Source organism: Trachemys scripta, chromosome 1 (assembly GCF_013100865.1).
Source record: "Trachemys scripta elegans isolate TJP31775 chromosome 1, CAS_Tse_1.0, whole genome shotgun sequence".
In the NCBI taxonomy this organism is placed as follows: domain Eukaryota; kingdom Metazoa; phylum Chordata; order Testudines; family Emydidae; genus Trachemys; species Trachemys scripta.
In genome coordinates this window covers 210714937-210737306 of record NC_048298.1, presented here as the reverse complement: position 1 = coordinate 210737306, position 22370 = coordinate 210714937, and the positions used below count along the sequence as shown (strand labels likewise).

The window sequence follows — 22370 nt, the reverse complement described above, 5'->3', positions numbered from 1 at the left end:
GGTTTGGGCACCTTAATGCCTAGATCCCATTTGAAAATAAAATGTAGGCATTGCAGCATGAATGCAGCAAAGCCTAAATACCTTTAAAAATCTGGACCTCTGTGCTTCCATTTCCCATTTATAAAATGGGGATAATTCCCCATCCCCTCACAGAGGAGTTATGAAAATAATGTGTTTGAAGCACTCAGATCCTACAGTAATAAGAAGAATTATACTTAGCTCTCATAGCACTTTCTCAAAGAGCTTTATTATAGTTACGTATCATTATCCTCATTTCCTAGATAGAGAAATTGAGGTACTGAGTTAGGGAATGATTTGCCTGAGGTCACCCACTATAGACTCATAGACTCATAGACTTTAAGGTCAGAAGGGACCATTATGATCATCTGGTCTGACCCCCTGCATGCTGCAGGCCATAAAACCGTCCCTACCCCTTCCCTGGACTCTGCTGCTGAAGTCCCCAATCCTGTTTTAGGTGACTTCAATTGGCAGAAACCCTCCTGCTAGAGATCCCTGCCCCATGCTGCGGAGGAAGGCGAAAAACCTCCAGAGGCTCAGCCAATCTGCCCTGGAGGAAAATTCCTTCCCGACCCCAAATATGGCGATCAGTAAGACCCCGAGCATATAGGCAAGAGTCACCAGCCTGACCCGTCAGCCATTATACAATTTACCTACCATTTCTTGGTTTTCCTTGACTACTATGTTTTACCATTAAACCATTCCCTCCATAAATTTATCTAACTTAATCTTAAAACCAGACAGGTCCGTCGCCCCCACCGTTTCCCTCGGAAGGCCGTTCCAATATTTCACCCCTCTGATGGTCAGAAACCTTCGTCTAATTTCAAGCCTGAACCTCCCCACGGCCAGTTTATATCCATTCGTTCTCGTATCCACATTAGTACTAAGCTGGAATAATTCTTCTCCCTCCCTCGTATTAATCCCTCTAATATAGTTAAAGATAGCAATCATATCCCCCCTCAGCCTTCGCTTTGTCAGACTAAACAACCCAAGCTCCTCTAGTCTCTTTTCATACGACAGGTTTTCCATTCCTCTGATCATCCTAGTGGCCCTTCTATGCACCCGTTCCAGTTTAAGTTCATCTTTTTTAAACATGGGAGACCAGAACTGCACACAGTACTCCAAATGAGGTCTCACCAGCGCCTTGTACAACGGAAGCAGGACCTCCTTATCCCTACTAGATATACCTCGCCTAATGCATCCCAAGACAGCATTGGCTTTTTTCACCGCCACGTCGCATTGTCGACTCATAGTCATCCTGCGGTCTACCAGGACCCCTAGGTCCTTCTCCTCTTCCGTTACTTCTAACCAATGCGTCCCCATCTTGTAACTAAAATTTTTATTAGTCATCCCCAAATGCATTACCTTACACTTTTTACTATTAAATTTCATCCTATTCCTGATACTCCAATTCACAAGCTCATTCAAGTCTCCCTGCAGGATATCGCTATCCTCCTCCGAATTTACAACGCCTCCCACCTTCGTATCATCCGCAAACTTTATCAGCCCACTCCTGCAATCGGTCCCGAGGTCAGTTATAAATAAATTAAATAAAATGGGTCCCAAAACCGAACCTTGAGGCACTCCACTAGTAACCTCCCTCCAACCCGACAGTTCACCCTTTAATACGACCCGCTGCATTCTCCCCATTAACCAATTCCTTATCCACCTCTGGATTTTCATATCGATCCTCATGTTTTTCAGTTTAACCAATAATTCCTCATGGGGTACAGTATCAAACGCTTTACTGAAATCCAGGTATATTAGGTCCACCGCATTTCCCTTATCTAATAAATCCGTTACTTTCTCAAAGAAGGAGATCAGATTCGTTTGGCACGATCTGCCCTTCGTAAAACCATGTTGTAATTTATCGCAATTGCCACTAACCTCCAGGTCCTCAACTAGTTTCTCTTTCAGAATTTTCTCTAACACCTTGCACACTACAGATGTTAAACTAACAGGCCTGTAGTTACCCGGATCACTTTTTTTCCCTTTCTTGAAAATAGGAACCACATTAGCTATTCTCCAGTCTAACGGGACCACCCCCGAGTTTACAGATTCATTAAATATTATCGCTAACGGGCCTGCTATTTCCCGTGCCAATTCCTTCAATATTCTCGGATGAAAATCGTCCGGTCCTCCCGACTTAGCCCCATTAAGGCATTCAAGTTTTGTTTCTACCTCGGATACGGTAATCCCCCATCCTGAATGCCCCTCTGTAGTGGTGCTAGTATCCCTAATACCTTCATTGGCCTCATTAAACACCGATGCAAAATATTCATTGAGATATTGCGCCATGCCTAGATTGTCTTTAATCTCCTCTCCGGCAATAGTCTTCAGCGGTCCCACTTCTTCTTTCTTTGCTTTCTTCCTATTTATGTGGCTGTAAAACCTCTTACTATTGCTTTTAATTCCCCTCGCTAGGTCCAACTCTACACGGCCTTTGGCCTTTCTCACTCTATTTCTACATTCTCTGACTTCGCTAAGGTAAGTTTCTTTACTAATCCCTCCCCTCTTCCACTCTTTGTACGCTTTCTGTTTCTTCCTAATCGCCCCTTTGAGTCGGTCGCTCATCCAGCTCGGTCTAAATCTCCTGCTTTGTAATCTTTTTTCCCTTTTTTGGAATGCAGGCCTCCGACAGCTCATGCATCTTTAACTTGAAGTAATCCCAGGCTGCTTCTGCCTTTAGATCCATTAATACGTTTGCCCAATCCACTTCCCTTACCAGTCCCCTTAATTTGTTAAAATTGGCCTTTTTAAAATTATAAACCCTAGTCTTTGACTTAATTCTGTTACTCCTCCCATGTATTTTAAACCGAATTAGCTCATGATCACTGGAGCCCAAATTGTCCCCCACTACCACTTCCTCAACGAGGTCCTCACTACTTACCAGAATCAAATCTAAAATGGCCTCCCCCCTCGTCGGTTCAGCTACCACTTGATGAAGGAATTGATCAGCAAGCACATCTAGGAACATCCGAGCCCTATAATTACTACTAGCGTTTGTGCCCCAATCTATATCTGGGAAGTTAAAGTCCCCCATAATTACACAGTTTCTATTAGTAATTACTTCTCTAAACACATTAAATAGTTCCTTATCCATATCTTGGGTCGATCCCGGCGGTCTATAGCACACTCCAAGCACTATCCCCGGGGAGGCTCTAGTAGTCCTATTACCCAGTGTGAGTATTGCCCAGACGGACTCTGTGTTATCTAATCCATCAACTATTATTTCTTTACAGCTTATTTCACTATTGACATACAATGCCACCCCCCCACCTTTACCTTTATTCCGGTCTTTCCTAAACAGCGCATACCCCTCCATACCTGCGTTCCAGTCGTAACTGCCATTCCACCACGTTTCTGTTATTCCTACGATATCTGGTTTCAGCTCTTGGACCAAGAGCTCCAATTCCTCCATTTTATTACCTAGGCTTCTGGCATTGGTGTATAAACACCCTAATGTATGTCGTTTAGCCTGTCTCCCATTAGTAGCACTATAAGTTGCGGGCCTCCTTGCGTCCGTCCCCCCTGTCCTTCCTATGTCCAATCTCATCTCCCCGGCTATGTCTCCTCTCATTTTACTCACCTTTTCCATACTGGAATCTGGCGTGGAGATTAACTGTGCATCTCCCAACCTTCTCCCCAAACTTCCTAGTTTAAAGCTCTTTTGATAAGATGAGCCAGCCTCCCTCCCAGAAGTCTATTTCCTTCCCTACTCAGGTGAAGCCCATCCCGCGAGAACAGGTGTCTGTCCCCGAAAGCCTCCCAGTGGCCATACATCCCAAAGCCCTCCTTATAGCACCACTCTCTTAGCCAACTATTTATTCTCACAATCCTATCAGCCCTTTGCTGCCCTTCCCTCGGAACGGGCAGAATCCCACTAAAGATAATCTGAGCCTCTATCTCCTTGAGCGTCTTCCCCAGCCTGGCATAATCTCCCTTGATTCTCTCTAACGAGAACCTAGCCGTGTCATTCGTTCCTACATGAAGGATTATCAAGGGGTTCTTACCTGCTCCTTTTAGGATCCTTTTCAACCGCAGGTCCACATCGCGTATCTTTGCCCCCGGTAGACAGCACACCCTTCTGTTCTCTGGGTCCGCCCTGGTCACAGGCCTGTCCAATCTCCTCAGTAAAGAGTCTCCAATTACATACACCTGCCTTCGCCTGGCAACAGTGCGATCTAGTAATCTAGTCTCTAGTCCCTCTAGTCCTGACCTGTGCCTGTTCCTATCTTCCCTTATGCTCCCCCTTATGCCTTCCTGATTCCTCCCGGGGCCCAGAATTGGTGCTGTCTCCATCAACTCCTCCCCTCTCTCTCTCGGACTAGCCGCTCTTCTCTTCTTCCTCACTCTCCCACCTTCAGCCGCCACCTGCTGCCCCTCCACCTCGCTATCCAAACACTCGAACCTATTCCTGAGTTCTATTCCCCCCCTCGCTGGCCCTTCTTTTCCTTGGCCTGCTTCTCACAGTCACATGCTTCCACCTCCCATGTTCTCCAATGGCAGAGCCAGGCATAGGAAGTGGGTCTCCCAAGTCCAGTGCTTCACCCCCTTAGGGTGACCAGACAGCAAATGTGAAAAATCAGGATGGGGGTGGGGGGTAATAGGAGTCTATATAAGAAAAAGACCCCCAAAACGGGACTGTCCCTATAAAATCAGGACATCTGGTCACCCTACATCCCCAGGACCAAACTGCCTCCCCCTGCCTTCACACTGTCTCAGCTCCCGAAGCTAATGAGTTCAGGTACCCAAGCCCTGATCTTATAGGCTCACTTTCCTCCCACCTGTTGTTGTGTAGTGCAGCCTTGCTTTTCCTCCTCCTACACCTGGAGCTGTGATGAGGAGAAACCAAGCATATGCACCGTGGTAGGGTTGTATCTTACTTCCTGTGTTGCTGCATAGCGCTGAGTCATAATCTGTTCCTTAAAAACCATCCAGAAAGGATCCTATGACTATCCCCAAAAGGAATCCAAGCCTTAAATATTTAGGAAAGTAAAATGGTAGTCTGGCAGCTCAAAGGGATTTGTTGCAACTCCGTGAGGCTGACAAGATATTGTGCAGACTGCCTCAGGCAGAGGAAAAAAAAGACCCTTTCTTCTCCACAAACTGAGATGAATGAGCTTCTAACAGAGATCAAGGTATTGAGCTGATACTTACCCCAAGATGCTGGTCATAAAAAAGGATGTGGCTGACCTCAGTGAGAGGGTCAGCATAGTTGAAACTGGAATAGGAAAGAATGATGATGTGGTGATATTGAATCTGTGGCATGGTTTCAAGAAGTTTAGAGACAGGGACAAGATGGGCTCTGTAAAATGATGGGAGAATCATGGAAAAAAGGACTAATGGGAAATGAAGAGCCCCTCTGAAGGTTGAGGTGCTTTTGTTCTATTAGTACAGCATATCATTAAAGAGCTTTAAAATCTGAGCATAGAAGATGAAGTAGTAGCAGACTGTGCCCTCAGAGCTTTCTCCCTACCAATTCATGGAATCACTCTAGGGATATAATTATAAAATTGTATTCCTATCAACAACAAAGGCTAGAGAGCAAAATCCAGATATTTCAGGAGTTATTAGCTGCTATATGATGAGTGCATAGTGAAATGGAAGAAGGAACTGAAGATATAAAATACAGATGGGATTTCCCACTCAAACTTATCTTCTGCCAGAAAAAATAACCTTTGTTGTTAAAGATCTAAAAAAGGGAAAAAAGTTCTATGATCCTTCTGTCTACTTGAGGAAAGACATGAGTTGCCAGGGGAGACACCAGAGAAGCAAGGGGAAATTGTGTGGCAGGCCGTCAAAGCCGAACTAGGAAGAGATTCCTAAATAAAACCAAGGAACTGACCCCATCAGCTGCTCTGAGGACTAACTATGTTGGTTGCAGTTAGTGACACGACGCTAGATTCAGGTCTGGAATAGTATGAACAAGATAGCAGTATACTTCTCTTCCCCCACCTCCAGACTGCAGACAAGGAAGGCAGGTAAAAGAAACCTTATTGTGAAAAATGTTTAATATAGTGTCCATATATGCTCTACATCAAGAGTAGACAGTATTATTCAGCAGTTTCTTTCTTGATTCTAGGCAAGTTTAGATACATCTTAAAAAAATCATAAAACATAAACAGATAAGGATAACTATCACAGATAAAGCATCTGTCCAGTTATCATTCAGTAGTGCATTATTATTATTAGTAGTAGCCTATTTCCCTGTTAAACCATGTACAAATATTACATAAAAACTGTCATACAGGGTCAGACCGATGGTCCATCTAGCCCGATATCCTGTCTCCAACAGAGGCCAGTATTAGAGCTTCATGGGGAGTGGCAGGGCAATTTTGGATTGATCCGCACCTGTCTTCCCCTCCTGATTTCTGGTTTTGGCTAATAAATTAAACTAAAACACCGCTTAAGCATATACGTGCAGATCAAACAGGCTCTCTGTCACAGGCAGATCTGCCTGATCAAAGGCAGACCCATGTATGTTGTTAGTGCTAGATTTTTATAGAGCCTTTGATCAAGTAGAGTGGGATTACTGATGGCAGTTTCAGAACAATAGGGAATTGAATACAACCACCTCAGGTTAATAACATCACTATATTTGCAGGCTGCTGCAGGGTGAAGATTAATGGATACATGTTAGAAATTTACACTTCTAGAGGTACCATCCGGAAATGGTCTTCCTGCTTTTTCCATTGGGCATGGACCCGCTTACCGAAAGAATATGCTATATTTAGTACCGAAGTAAAAAGAATAGCTGATGTCCAAGTCAAAATTTCAGTATGTGCTGACAATGTTATTTGTGAAGCTAAATATATATACATCATCATATAATTTTGTAATTAACATAAGGGGATTAGATTTGACTTGCAAGTTTAAGTGGTAAAATATGAGAAGGATCACACCGAAGGGATGTGGAACTAAGTATGTAGCACCAATAAGTATGTATTAGATATATAAGTAATATAAGGTCTGTAATACAAGACCTGCAGGTTCTAGGTGTATAAGATATGTAGCTTGGCCATAGAAGGCCTCAGGCCTGAAACAGGTTGGCAGGACTAGTTGACAGCAAAAGAACCCTGTACTAGTAAAATATAAGATTACAGTAAAAGATGTGTTAAAGTACTGATGTTCTGGAAACTATTCAGAAATAAATTGGAAAATACGTTGCAGTGGATCAGTTAATACCTGAAGATGACTGGTAGTAACATCAGGGGAAATTCTGTAATGACTGCATATTACCATAATAATTCATTAATATAAATGCTAATGAGAAACTTAAGGAGTTAGCCTAAGAAAACTAAGGCATCCTGAAATTAGTGAGGTGGAAAAGTACAGCTAAAAGAAAGGGCTGAAACCATTATGCATAAGGTACAGGGGGCATCAGTATAACACACTATAAATGCTGTATTCTGGCCTGCATGCCTTGGGGAATGGCGACAAGGAGGACAACCACTGGTGGTGATAAGAATAATGGTTGATATCTCCGGGTCTCTACTAGAAAGTCTAAATAATGCCCATATTAGGACTAGACATGCTGTTAGCCCTTTCTTTCCTGTTGTGGAGTGTTTTTGATATTGTTTATCTGCTTATAAAAATCTTAATAAAAGTACTTGCAAGTTTTCAAATGTCCATCAGTTATGGTTATTGTTCCTCATGTGCTCCTAGGGTCCCCCATGACACTCCTAATGATGATTCTCACCCTGCTAATCCTGATACTGTAGTTAACTATGAGGCCAATCTCTTAACCCATGTCACTAATATAAAAACCAGTCTATCAATAATCCTATATTAATTCAAAAATTAATAAGGCTACACTTACCAATTCCTTCAGTTACCTTCAGGAAACAATCAAAGAATTAGGGTATGTCTACACTGTAATTAAAAATCTGCAGCTGGCGTGTGTCAGCTGATTTAGGCTCGCTGGGCTGTTTAACAGCAGTGTAGACGTTTGGGCTCAGTCTGTTGCCTGAGCTCTAGGACCCTCCCCACTTATGGGATCATAAAGCTGTGGCTCCAGCCTGAGTCTGAATGTCTACACAGCAGTCAAACAGCCTGAGCCCCCCACGTCCGAGTCAGCTGACATGGGCCAGCTGTAGGTGTTTAGATACAGTGTAGACATATCCTTAGTTCAATTAACTTTGGACCCTGACACTATTTCACACTCTTAAGTCTGAAATGTTGGATATAAACTTTTCAGCATCAGAAGAAGAACAATTGGTAGGCAGTAAATTTCGTTTTAGTTGACCAAATGTTCAAATAGATATCTTGGAGTCCAGCAACAAGTACTGGTAGTTATGTTTTCCTAATAAGGTAAAATTAGGATCATTCTGAAAAAAGGCTTGGGAGAGATGGAACAACACTAATTTACTGTGAATAGGCAGGATACCTGTAATCAAAGTGAACATTCTACTTAAAACTCTCCTTTATGTTCCAAACACTTCTGATTACTGTATTGTACAAATGCTTTATATGGAGGAAACAAAAACCTGGCATAATTAGAGGAATGGCAGTTTCAAATAGTAAAGCACTATTCTTAGTCTGACAGTTAGGAGCTATTATTGATTATTTTCAACTTGACCCAATGTTTTTTCTGGGTGACATTCTACGCAATGGGAATGTGCAGAACTAAATATTAACAAATTACCTTGAATTCAAAGAATAGCTCAGTCTTACAATGTAAACTGTTGGGTGGGGTATAAAGCTCTTCGCCTCCTTTTGCAACCCATTCTGTCTCACCAACAGAATTCCATCTAACACTATTAAAGGACAAAAAACAAAAAGTTGCCCTCACCACCTTCCCTCTGTTCCCTGGGAGCTGGCAGTAGCCAATGGGAATTCTTTGGATACTCTCCAGGTGCAGTCAGTGTGTTAGATGTACCTACATTAAACGGTGGAGGTAGTAGTTGGGCATGCTTGTCTGTGATATGAGGACATGTGTGGATTACTTTGACGTGTGTGATGGAGCAGTGATTGTGATATAGAGAGATCTGTTTTGCACCCTTTTGGGTGTGAAGGAAGGGAGGAGGTGCATGTGTACCTTTGGGAGAAAGTATGCATCATTTTTATGCAAAATTATGTGGGTTATGTCAGCAGCAGGGCACAGGGCTTTTATTACAAAGGATATTGTCATCAGTAAGGTGGAATATAAGAGGGTTCTAATGCTTTAATGATGGTTAAATGTGTAGATTGAAATGGTATCCTGTTAGTAAGGGTAAGGGAGTTGTAAAAGGCTGCGAAGTCCGTCTAAAACTGTACACATGTGGTATTCTTTCTGGGGAGATGACTAAGTATGTGAGTAAGATTCAGGAGGTCCAGATCCTGGTATACAAAGTGCCAAGGGGCCATGTGCACTGTATTCACTGTGTATGTATATTGGGGCATTACTCAAAGAGGATAGAGGGGAAAGTGGCATGTGCAACTCCCCCCGCACCCTTCTGTCCATTAGTAGTGTTAAATGGAATCCTGTGGATGAGAAGGAATCGGTTGCAAGAGGAGGTGAAGAGCTTGTACATTTCAGCAACTGTGTGGTTTTCAGAGTAAAGGTATGTGCATTAAGTGGGCGTATTGGGGCATTGCTGAAAGAGGGCAGAGATAAGGTTTAATGGGCAACCTCTTAACATTGTATTTCCTAGTTTCCAGAAGTTTGAGTTTTGCTCAACTCTGCTTTCTGCCACGGGTATGATATACCACCAAGCAACCTCAACTCTGTATTAATATAGTGTTTTGTCATTTAATGTATAAATATTTGCTCATTAAGGACAGAAAGGTGAACCCTGTTCTTTTTGAGAAAGACAGGAGTACTTGTGGCACCTTAGAGACTAACTAACAAATTTATTAGAGCATAAGCTTTCGTGGACTACAGCCCACTTCTTCGGATGCATATAGAATGGAACATATATTGAGGATCTACAACCTATCCTGAAAGATGATCCTTTACTCTCACAGATCTTGGGAGACAGACCTGTCCTCGCTTACAGACAACCCCCCAACCTAAAGCAAATACTCACCAGCAACCACACATCACTGAACAAAACCACTAACCCAGGAACCTATCCTTGTAACAAACCCCGATGCCAACTCTGTCCACATATCTATTCAAGTGACATCATCATAGGACCTAATCACATCAGCCATACCATCAGGGGCTCGTTCACCTGCACATCTACCAATGTGATATATGCCATCATGTGCCAGCAATGCCCCTCTGCCATGTACATTGGCCAAACCGGACAGTCTCTACGCAAAAGAATTAATGGACACAAATCTGACATCAGGAATCAAAATACTCAAAAACCAGTGGGAGAACACTTTAACCTGTCTGGTCATTCAGTGACAGACCTGCGGGTGGCTATATTACAACAGAAAAACTTCAAAAACAGACTCCAAAGAGAGACTGGTGAGCTAGAATTGATATGCAAACTAGACACAATCAACTCCGGTTTGAATAAGGACTGGGAATGGCTGAGCCATTACAAACATTGACTCTATCTCCCCTTGTAAGTACTCTCACACTTATTATCAAACTGTCTGTAGTCGGCTAGCTTGATTATCACTTCAAAAGTTTTTTTTTCTCTTAATTAATTGGCCTCTCAGAGTTGGTAAGACAACTCCCACCTGTTTATGCTCTCTGTATGTGTGTATATATATCTCCTCAATATATGTTCCATTCTATATGCATCCGAAGAAGTGGGCTGTAGTCCACGAAAGCTTATGCTCTAATAAATTTGTTAGTCTCTAAGGTGCCACAAGTACTCCTGTTCTTTTTGCGGATACAGACTAACACGGCTGTTACTCTGAAACCTGTCTTTCTCAGAGATGGAGAAAAAATGCACATTGAGGAATGGTTAGTGATTTGGGGTTAGCAATTTTTGAAAGCTGCTGAGGGAGATAGGATCACAAGTCCTTTGAAAATCCATTGGATTTGTACTCCTAAATCCCTTAATTGTTTTTGGAAAATCTCTTCTCTAGTTTTTGTGAATCCTCTGTTTTAAGATGCTCCAGTGAAACTTAAAATAAGTTTATAAAACAACCACTAACTGAGGTGTTGAGAAAAGATAGGAAACTTTATTCATATGTGGTATTGTCCAGGGCACAAGGTTATTGGGGCAGAAAAACAGATCAGATCTGTAAACAGTCTTCCTAAAGACCCATTAGTGATTCATTTAGGTCCAGTTAATGATGTGGCCTTCCAAGAACCTGAATCTTTAGTAACATTTATTATTAGTAGCACTTCTTTTATTAACTGGGAATTGGAAAAAGGAAACACTCCCCTGTGTTAGTACTGGTCACATTATAGTTCAGGATGTAGTGATGATGGAAAAATGTATGTATCAAATTACAACCATCAAAAAGGGAGGAAAAAAGTGGTAACATGTAGGCAACTGGATTCTGTCTATTGAATTTTAAGATAAGGTGTATTCACCTTTTTTCTGCAAATCTTTTCAAATACCTTTTTATTTACCAAAATTACAGCTTTCATGATGAGCATTTCTTTATAAAGGGTAAATAATTTCATCCCCTTATTGTAATGGTACTGTAGGACTTTGGTGAGGCTCATGTAGGGATACTGGTTAATTTTCATTATTTAAGTTTTCATTAGATTATTTGTGGGATAATTGACAGGTCAGTCCTGCACATTTTATTGCTGCAAAAATGCAATATTTGCGTAGGCCAGAAAAATCACATGCAGCACTCGTTTTGTTTAGAAAGGCCATTGGATCAGGAAGATATTTTTGACTGAATTCTGTTGTTGGGGGAAAGAGGGAAGGATTCTTTGTTCATTTATTTTTAAGCTATTTTGTGACAAAGCAAATGGGCCATATGTAATCCTAGTTTAGTGGAAATTAAGTGAGATTGCAAGCTGTTTTTATGTTATGAATTAAATTTTATGGGTCAGAAATATTTCTCTTGTGCAATAATTCTGATTCTATGTTTCTGCAAGAAACTAAAAATGTATTTAATTCTTGACCTCCAGACTCATGCTTCAACACATCCAAGATGTGAATTAATCTACCACTAAAACATGCCATGTCATGTGTTAAAGCTATATTTATAACCCTTTGTGTAAATGTTCAGTGTGTTGCATGGCGTATGATTGGTGCAGCTCTCTGTGCAACACGTTAAACATCTACCCATGATAATCTCTATTCCTAATCTTATCGCTCTTTTTATATACAACCTCTTCCCTCAGTTAGTCACTTTAAAGATTCACTCTGTTTAATCACTATTGAACCCTGTCAGTGCTTATTTATTCATTCCAGTTCCACCCACAATATATGTAAGTAATTGGAAAGTCAGAGCACACATTGCTTTTTAATTCTGAGGAAAGGGAAATGGATTACCTCTTCTCTTGTTTTCTCATGGCTGCTAGTATAAAAGCCATAGTGTATGGTGGGGAGTGGTGGTAGTAATATGCTTGCAATAATAATACACAGCTCCTACAGGGCATTTTCTTTCCTTCAGCATTTAATTAATTTCTCCTGATATGTGCATAAAAAGTGGTGTTCATTTGTACCATTTAAAGCAAAAATGCAAAGTTAAGAAAGACCATTGCAGTATAGGGGAAAACACTGAATCTATGCCTATTCTTTAAAGAAAAATGGAACAAATTTGGAGATTTTAGACTTCATATATATCTTTCCAGAATATTTTCATGTGTACAGTTATGGTACCCAAGATTTACTGCAGCTTGTTAGCTGCCTCAGAAAATAAAGCCATTTCATCATCATTTAGCATGATATTTGTGGCATTAATATTTACCTTTTTGACGTACGCTATTCTGATTTAAGATTTCTGACCTGAAGCCAGTGGCCTGTATGGCACTGTAAAAAAGATAGGCTATAAAACAAACCTTGGTTAAAAACTGCTTAACTGATTACTGTACCACCTTAATTTTAATTTTGGCTGCTTAACTAAAGAAAAGGACTCGAGAGTTGAATTGAGTTTTATAGAGTTTTATTAAATAACCTTAACAACAGCAACTAACAGTATAGGAGATAAGACAACAAACTAGTATTGATTATGATTTGGCTAACATGAACTAGAAAATTGGTAGATAGAACCATTCAGGTTTTCAGAATCAAATCACACCACAACAGAAAATAATACAGTAGAGCCTCAGAGTTACGGACACATTGGGAGTGGAAGTTGTTTGTTTGTAACTCTGAAATGTTCTTAACTCTGAACAAAATGTTGTTGTTGTTGTTGTTCTTTCAAAAGTTTACAACTGAACATTGACTTAATACAGCTTTGAAACTTTATTATGCAGAAGAAAAACGTTGCTTTTAACCCTCTTAATTTAAATGAAACGAGCACAGAAACAAGTATCAGGGGATAGCCGTGTTAGTCTGTATCTACAAAAACAACAAGGAGTCTGGTGGCACCTTAAAGACTAACAGATTTATTTGGGCATAAGCTTTCGTGAGTAAAAACCTCACTTCTTCGGATGCATAGAGTGAAAGTTACAGATGCAGGCATTATATACTGACACATGGAGAGCAGGGAGTTACTTCACAAGTGGAGAACCAGTGTTGACAGAGCCAATTCAATCAGGGTGGATGTAGTCCACTCCCAATAATAGATGAGGAGGTGTCAATTCCAGGAGAGGAAAAGCTGCTTCTGTAGTGAGCCAGCCACTCCCAGTCCCTATTCAAGCCCAGATTAATGGTGTTGAATTTGCAAATGAATTTTAGTTCTGCTGTTTCTCTTTGAAGTCTGTTTCTGAAGTTTTTTTGTTCAATGATAGTGACTTTTAAATCTGTAATAGAATGACCAGGGAGATTGAAGTGTTCACTTACTGGCTTATGTATGTTACCATTCCTGATGTCCGATTTGTGTCCATTTATTCTTTTGCGGAGAAAAAAAAAAAGAATATGGACCCACGGAAAGGAGGCCCTTGAAGAATTCCACCTGGACTTCAACAATTTCCACCCCACCATCAACCTCAGCCTGGACCAGTCCACACAAGAGATCCACTTCCTGGACACTACAATACAAATAATTGATGGTCACATAAACACCACCCTATACCGGAAACCTACTGACCGCTATACGTACCTACATGCCTCCAGCTTCCATCCAAGACACATCACACGATCCATTGTCTACAGCCAAGCCCTAAGATACAACCGAATTTGCTCCAACCCCTCAGACAGAGACAAACACCTGCAAGATCTTTATCAAGCATTCGTAAAACTACAATACCCACCTGGGGAAGTGAGGAAACAGATTGACAGAGCAAGACGGGTACCCAGAAATCACCTACTACAGGACAGGCCCAACAAGGACAATAACAGAACACCACTGGCCATCACATACAGCCCCCAGCTAAAACCTCTCCAGCGCATTATCCACGATCTACAACCTATCCTAGAAAATGATCCCTCACTCTCACAGACCTTGGGAGGCAGGCCAGTCCTCGCTTACAGACAACCCCCCAACCTGAAGCAAATACTCACCAGCAACTACACACCACACCACAGAAACATCAACCCAGGAACCTATCCCTGTAGCAAACCTCGTTGCCTACTCTGTCCCCATATCTACTCTGGAAACAGCATCACAGGACCCAACCACATCAGCCACACCATCAGGGGCTCATTCACCTGCACCTCCACTAATGTCATATATGCCATCATGTGCCAGCAATGCCCCTCTGCCATGTACATTGGCCAAACCGGACAGTCCCTCCGCAAAAGAATAAATGGACACAAATCGGACATCAGGAATGGTAACATACATAAGCCAGTAAGTGAACACTTCAATCTCCCTGGTCATTCTATTACAGATTTAAAAGTCACTATCATTGAACAAAAAAACTTCAGAAACAGACTTCAAAGAGAAACAGCAGAACTAAAATTCATTTGCAAATTCAACACCATTAATCTGGGCTTGAATAGGGACTGGGAGTGGCTGGCTCACTACAGAAGCAGCTTTTCCTCTCCTGGAATTGACACCTCCTCATCTATTATTGGGAGTGGACTACATCCACCCTGATTGAATTGGCTCTGTCAACACTGGTTCTCCACTTGTGAAGTAACTCCCTGCTCTCCATGTGTCAGTATATAATGCCTGCATCTGTAACTTTCACTCTATGCATCCGAAGAAGTGAGGTTTTTACTCACGAAAGCTTATGCCCAAATAAATCTGTTAGTCTTAGAGCACAGAAACAGTTTTCTTACCTCGTCAAATCTTTTTTTTAAAACTTTCCCTTTATTTTTTAGTAGTTTACATTTAACACAGTACTGTACTGTATTTGCCCCCCCCCCCTTTTTTTTTTGGGGTCTCTGCTCCTGCCTGATTGCGTACTTCTGGTTCCAAATGTGGTGTGTGGTTGACTAGTCAGTTCGTAACTCTGGTGTTCATAACTCTGAGGTTCTACTGTATGCTCAATCTCTGTGTCGGGAAGGTAAATTGTGTTTAGATTTTGGACCATGCGTCTATCAGAATAGGGCCTCACTTGTGCCAATGGGCTATCAACTCCTATATTGCTAACACAACAGGGGGTGAGAGAGGGAAAGAAACCAATCTTAAGATAAAGCATAAGACACTTTGGTCAGTTTCTCATATGTCAGTTCACCAACATCTCCTTCCCAATGAATCTAAAGTAGTCAACCCTTTTAACCTACTTCTCCACAAATTATATTAACCCCAGTATCTGACTAGCACTCCTAACTACCTCAGGGTACATGTACACTATCCGCAGGATCAGAGGGTAGTGATCGTTCTATTGGGAATCGATTTATCACATGTAGTGTAGCTGCAATAAATCAATCCCCAATCACTCTGCCGTCAACTCCTGTACTCCACCGCAGCAAGAGGCGGAAGTGGAGTCGACGGGGAAGTGGAGGTAGTCGACCCCGTGCCATGAGGACGCAAGGTAAGTTGACCTAAGATATGTCGACTCAGCTATGCTATTCTCGTAGCTGAAGTTGTGTATCTTAGGTCGATTCCCCCTCTCCCCCTTGTGTAGACCAGGCCTAAGATAAACTCCTACATTTATAAGAGACTGTATAGACTGAGTGCTGTTCAAGAAGCTTGTGCACTTTGGTCTGTTTCATGTCTGTATACACCTAGAACTTGGAGGGCAGTATGAAACTGTTAACTATCTTAGACACATGTACAGTGGTCTACATTCTTAGTTAACAACAGTAACTTCTGTTTCAAATCTACTTTACAACAATCTTGATTGGAACCTGTTACAAAAGAACAACACACACTGTAACTCTGTGACAATCTTTAGAGCACATACGCAAGAATGTACAATTCCTTACTAATTAGGTGCCTGGTTTGAGGAAGCAGTCAGATGACTGATTTGGGTCAGTACCCAAGAGAGAGTCTGTGTTACTTATCACCAGATCTTTGCTCAGCCATCAGCTTTCACATGCGGGAGTTCACAGCAGAAGTGGTCATTGCAAACACAGGTGGAGTGAAGGATGGCCATGACTGTAGTCTTTTTCTGGTGTGCTAGTGGGCAACCCTGAATTACTGGAAAATACAGACAGTTAAAGATGCCTGCATCTTAGGTACTTGATGTCACCAGGAAGACTCCCAGGTGGCAGGCCCAGGACCTCAGTCTTCTCCCTTCCAGGTGTATTTTGGCTTTCGGGAAGTTGTGCACTGAAGGAGACAGGCTATTTTATCCCATTTCTGCTGGGTAGTCCAACTTGGTTCCTCTTCTTGGAAGTGCTGGTGTGGACCAATCAGATGGCAATCCATATCTCTTCCGAAGAAGAGTTGTCCCGTCTCACTACAGTTTTTAAACAGTAATAACTTTGGGGCCTTAGTTACTAAAACATATACCCCAAGGTACTAGCAGTATAGCAAAATAAATTGGTTTCTGAAATACATCATCTTAGCTATATTTTTTTAAGGACTTGTTTCCTGCTCTGTGCCTGAGGTCAGAGCTGACAGATGGGTCCTTGATACATAAAGAGAAACTTGTTTTACTCCATTAAAACATGTTCATATTGATTCTTTCTTAATCTAGGACTTTTCTGCCAATCCTGACATGAGGCTCAGCTTGGCAAGTGTGACATGTCAGAGAAAGAGAAGTTAAGGTGGTAGGACATGTTTCTCTATCCAGACAAAAAATGGCCACCCTTGCTTATGTTGAGTAAAACTGTACTCCTTGATTAGTTGCCCCATTGACATTAGGGACTTTTTAAGGAACCAACTGAAGGAAACAAATTAAATTTAAGGTTTTCTGCACAATTGAAATTTTACATAATTAACAGTGAATAAGAAATGAGGTGACACCTGTGCTTTCAGTTGTAATCTTTCATGATTTGCTTGGGTAGAAACATACAAATGCTTTGATACTAGGAAATTGATCTAGATTCATAGACTTTAAGGTCAGAAGGGACCATTGTGATCATCTAGTCTGACCTCTTGCACCTTGCAGGCCACAGAACCTCACCCACCCACTCCTGTAATAGACCCCTAAATTCTGGCTGAGTTACTGAAGTCCTCAAATCATGGTTTAAAGACTTCAATCTGACCCTGGGGGAAAATTCCTTCCCAGCCCCAAATATGGCAGTCTGTTAGACCCTAAGCATATGGGCAAGACCCACCAGGCAGATATCTGGGAAAGAATTCTCAAAGCCCTCCCCACCTAGTGTCCGATCTCCAGTTGTTGTGGATTTTTGCCACTGGCAGTCACTGATGGGCCACATGCCATTGTAGGCTGTCCTGTCATACCAGCCACTCCATAATCTTTTCAAGCTCAGTCTTGAAGCCAGTTAGGTTTTTTGCCCCGCCCCACTCCCATTGGAGGGCTGTTCCAGAACTTTACTCATCTAATAGGGATCCTGCACCAATGATCAGAAAATGATTTTTGATCATAGATTCTAGGCATGCATCACGTGCAGAACTCGGCAGATGCAATCCTCAGCCTTACTCCCCACCATTGAAGAGGAAATGCAGGCACAGAGGTGGATTTAAGTAGCAGGCCACAACTGTATTAATTTAGCCTCCCTTCCCATTGTTATGTTTGCCCCCTCTGATATACCAGACATTTAATTACGGTCAGTGTGGGATTAACGGGCTCAAACCATGTAACCAATACTTAGTGGAGGACCTTCTTAAACATAATCTAGGACTCAGCTCGCTTTTCAGTTTTCTCCCTTGCCTCTCAGTCTGTGAAGACTTCAGATCTCCCCTTCTCCTTACAGATAGGGTTGCCAATTTTAGTTGGACGTATTCCTGGAGGTTTCATCAAATGATCTTAAATTAAAGATTATGTCAAACTTTAATTCCTGGAGACTCCAGGACAATCCTGGAGGGTTGGCAGCCCTATTTACAGGTAGAAGAACCCCCAGCCATATCCAAAGTCTCGCTGGCCCTTTTAGCCTTTATCTGCACTCAACGCTGGCTGCAAATTGTAATGAACTAAACATTCCTATATTACGTCCTCACATTAAAATTCCTGTTCTTACTCCTAACTTAAACTGTGACTGCATAATGCTGCAAGGAAGCCAAAAATCCCTCCAGACCCCTGTTTATTTGCAGCAACTGGAAAAAATTATTTTCTGATCCCCAAAACAGGCAATTAGTCAGACTCGCACCATCCTAAAAACACAGCTCAGTATGCCTCAAGTATAGGGGGTGGGAGGGCAGCAGTAGCAACAAGATAGCTCCTAGGTGCGGGGTTGCTTTACGTTCAGAGAGAGAACCGTGAGTCTAGCTGACTCCAATAATTGTCCCCCCTGACACACACACACACACACACCCCTGGCCAGTAGGAGGCAGAGGAGTCCCTCCTTAAGACAAACATCCACATGCACATGGAGGCACAAGAAAGAACTTGGCCACAGTATGTATGAGCATGAGCTCTTCCCCCTCCCAGAAGCTGGTCCATTCCTTTGTTTGCCAAACCAAGTTTCCCCCCTTTCTGCTGAGACAGGAAGAGGCATTAACAGTCAGCAGAGCAGTCTCCATGAATAACTTCGGTTTTGCATAAAGATGGCTCTATAAGGTGGACAGATGTATTTGAGTTTTGACACTGAGGTCACTCATTGGTGATGTTACAGCCAGTAAGAACAATTTGCTCAATTTAGGTTAGACTAAATTAATTAATAATTAATTTATAATCACATGTATGTGTGCTGCTGTATTTGAAGTGAGGGATACAAACTTCTCAGAATGCAGTTCTAACTACAATTCAATATTCTGTCTTCCGCCTTGTCATTCCTTTTTTCTGTAACTGGTGAGCAGAGCTTTTTCTTGATCAGTTGTCTTATTTCAGCTGGATTTACGTAACACATGAGCTTTCAAATTAGGCCAGTATATTTAGGATGGGTTTTGGCAGGACAATGTACTGTGAGAGATGATCAGGAACTAACAGCAAAAATGACTTCCACATGAGTTGCTTTTGTTAAATTAACTTTCCTCTTACCGATCTTACTGACCGACTATGGCCTCTAAATGATCTCACATTTAGAGACTATGTGAGGTCATTTAGAGGCCGTAGTCGGTCATTAAGATCAATGCACAACATAACACTTGCCAGATCTGGTATAAATATCATGTATGATGATCACAGAATTAATTTATTGTCACATGATTACTTATTTTGTTTTCACATAGCATGAACAACATGCCTGGTGCTTCATAGGGTTACCACATCACCCAGTTGAAAAGGAATCCTGGCGGCTCCGGTCAGCACTGCTGACCTGGCTGTTAAAATTCCAGTTGGCAGGGCAATGGGGTCGGCAGGCTCTCTGCCCAGTTCCATGCAGCTCCCGGGAAGCGTCGACATGTCCCTCCGACTCCTCGGTGGAGGGCCAACCACAGGGGCTCTGTGAGCTGTCCCCATCCTGAGCGCTGGCTCCACAGCTCCCAGTGGCTGGGAACCATGGCCAATGGGAGCTGCAGAGGTGGCATCTGCGGGTGGGAGAAGTGCACAGCAGAGCCCCCCTGGCCAGCCTTCTGCCTAGGAGCTGGACGGACATGTCGCCGCTTCCCGGGAGCTGCTTGAGGTAAGCACTGCCCACAGCCTGCACTTCTGACCCCCTCCCACATGCCAGTCTTGAGCCCCCTTCTGCACCCAAACTCCTTCTCAGATCCCACACCCAACTCTCCCCCTCCACTGCCTCTGCCCGGAGCCCCCTCCTGTACCCCAATTTCCTGCCCCAGCCCAGAGTCGCCCCCCCCGCTGCACCACAGAGCCCACACCTCCAGCTGGATCCCTCACTCCCTCTTGCACCCCAATCCCCCGCCCCAGCACGGAACTCCTCCTGCACCTTGAACGCCTCATTTCTGGCCGCACCCTCAAGCTCTTATCCCCAGCTGGAGCCCTCATCCCTCCCGCATGCCACCCCCCGCCCCAGCCCAGTGAAAATGAGCAAGTGAGGGAGGGTGGGGGAGAGCGAGCAATGGAGGGAGGGGGGATGGAGTGAGCAGGGGTAGGGCCTCGGAGAAAGGGCGGGGCAGGGATGGGGCAAAGGTGTTCAGTTTTCTGCAGTTAGAAAGTTGGCAACCCTATGCTTTGAACAAGCATAAAGGCAGAGTGCCCTGAACAGCTGGCTGAGTATTTTAATGTTTCCATGCTAACAGCTCTAAAATAAATATGCCACGCCTTTTTTATTGACTATTGCTAATATTAATGACTTTCATAAGGATCTCAAAGGACTTGAGTCAATTCCCACTGAAATAAATGGTAGTCTTCCAACATGTTTTTATAGATTTGATAAAGTTTTCATTCAGGATCACATATTGTGGACATTTGGTGACATTGAAGGACGGAGAGCAGATGCTCCTACGTTCTGCTTTAATAATTAGTTGTGTGCGTGTTTTCACATTTGTAAATATAACAAGTATGAACAAGTTCCAAAATGATTTAACTGTTTTGCTGCTGGCCCCTAATTCAGCCTCTGTACGCTGACAGACCTCAGGATTGTGTGAAGTGCTGTTACTTCTCTAAAATATTGGTATTTTAAAAAGAGATGTACCTCCTACATTTGATAGCATAGGGACTTTCTTGTAGCATGTTGCAGCATCCTACACAGACACATACACGAGACAGCAAGTAAATCTTTCTTTTATATTCATATGTGCCCTATGTGAATAGGCTGTATGTTTGTTTTGGAGGGTATGGGATGCTCTAGTAGAAATAAACCAGAGATGTTCAGGAGTAAAATGGATACCATGTGGTGACGATCAGTTTAGATGAGAATCCTTCCTGGGTGCAGAGGCAGGACTAGATTACTCAAGAGGCTCTTTCAAGCTGTGTTACCTGTAGTTCTGAGGTAAGCACACAGGCCAACATTTTCAAAAGTGACTAGTGATTTGGGGTGATTAGTTTTGGCTGCGCAACTTGAGGTACCTTAACTCTCTCAAACTGGAGGTACCAAAAACCTCTCACCTTCCAGGTGTTTCAAGTTGGGGACCCAAAAGCACTAATCAGTCTTGCAAAACTTGGCCATCAGCTAATATTTTTAAATTTTGATGCACAAATATAGGTACCAAAATCCATATTTTGATTACCTAAATAAGTGGCCTGACTTTCAGAGCATCTGAGCAATGGGAGCTGCAGGTGCTCACTCCTTTTGAAAACAAGGCCATTCATTTTATGTATCTGAATATGCATTTTTGGTGTCTAACTTAAGAGTTTCATGTTTCGGTGTCTAATCATTGCATATTTGCTGAATATGCTTGTATATTGCAGTTGGCCTAATCATTTAGATTTTTACTAGATTCTGTATTTCACTCTTTTTTGCTTTTGTGTGCCTTTTACAAATGCAAAATGAAAACTGTATTTAATCTGGATATTTTGTTTGATCCAAGTGCTCAGAAAAAAATCTTGCCTTTGTCATCTCTTGTTTTGTTTTTTGTTTTATAGGAGACGCATGAAATTGTGGCCATCAAGAAATTCAAAGACAGTGAAGGTAATTGCTTCCTCTGTGATCATTTGTGTAAATAAACATGTTGCGGATACTTGATGAAAATACAAGACCTCACATATGAGAGATGACTTAAAAATGACAACCTCAATGATGGTATGTTAGCTGTACTAGTGTCCTGTGCTTTGATACAAAGTCTCCGCCCCCTCCCCTGCTTCCCGCGAACATTTAATTCGCGGGAAGCCTGAAGCAGGTAAGGGGGAGTGTGGGGGGGAGGAGGCGCGGCCCAGCCCAGCCCAGCCCAGCCCAGCCCAGGCTGGCTCCCCCGGCGGATCCAGCCTGGGTCGGCTCGGGCCCTGGGGTGCCGGCCCTGGCCGACCACCCCCGCGGGCCCGGCCCCTCGGCCCCCAGCCCCGCGGGCCCGGCGCGCCCCCCGGCTCCGCGGGCCCGGCCCCCCGATCCCGGCCCAACTCCCCGCCCCGGCCCCCAGCCCCACGGGCCCGGCCCCCA

At 42.9% G+C, this 22370-nt stretch overlaps 1 protein-coding gene across 3 annotated transcripts in view; it reads left to right on the top strand.

Moving 5' to 3' along the window:
* Positions 1-22370, top strand: part of CDKL5 (cyclin dependent kinase like 5) — a 213508-nt gene that overhangs the window by 116940 nt on the left and 74198 nt on the right. For all 3 annotated transcript variants that reach the window (XM_034755895.1, XM_034755902.1, XM_034755884.1), the window contains exon 4: positions 21860-21905. In XM_034755895.1, the coding sequence (XP_034611786.1) occupies positions 21860-21905 (46 nt within the window). The remainder of the gene's footprint in view (positions 1-21859; positions 21906-22370) is intronic.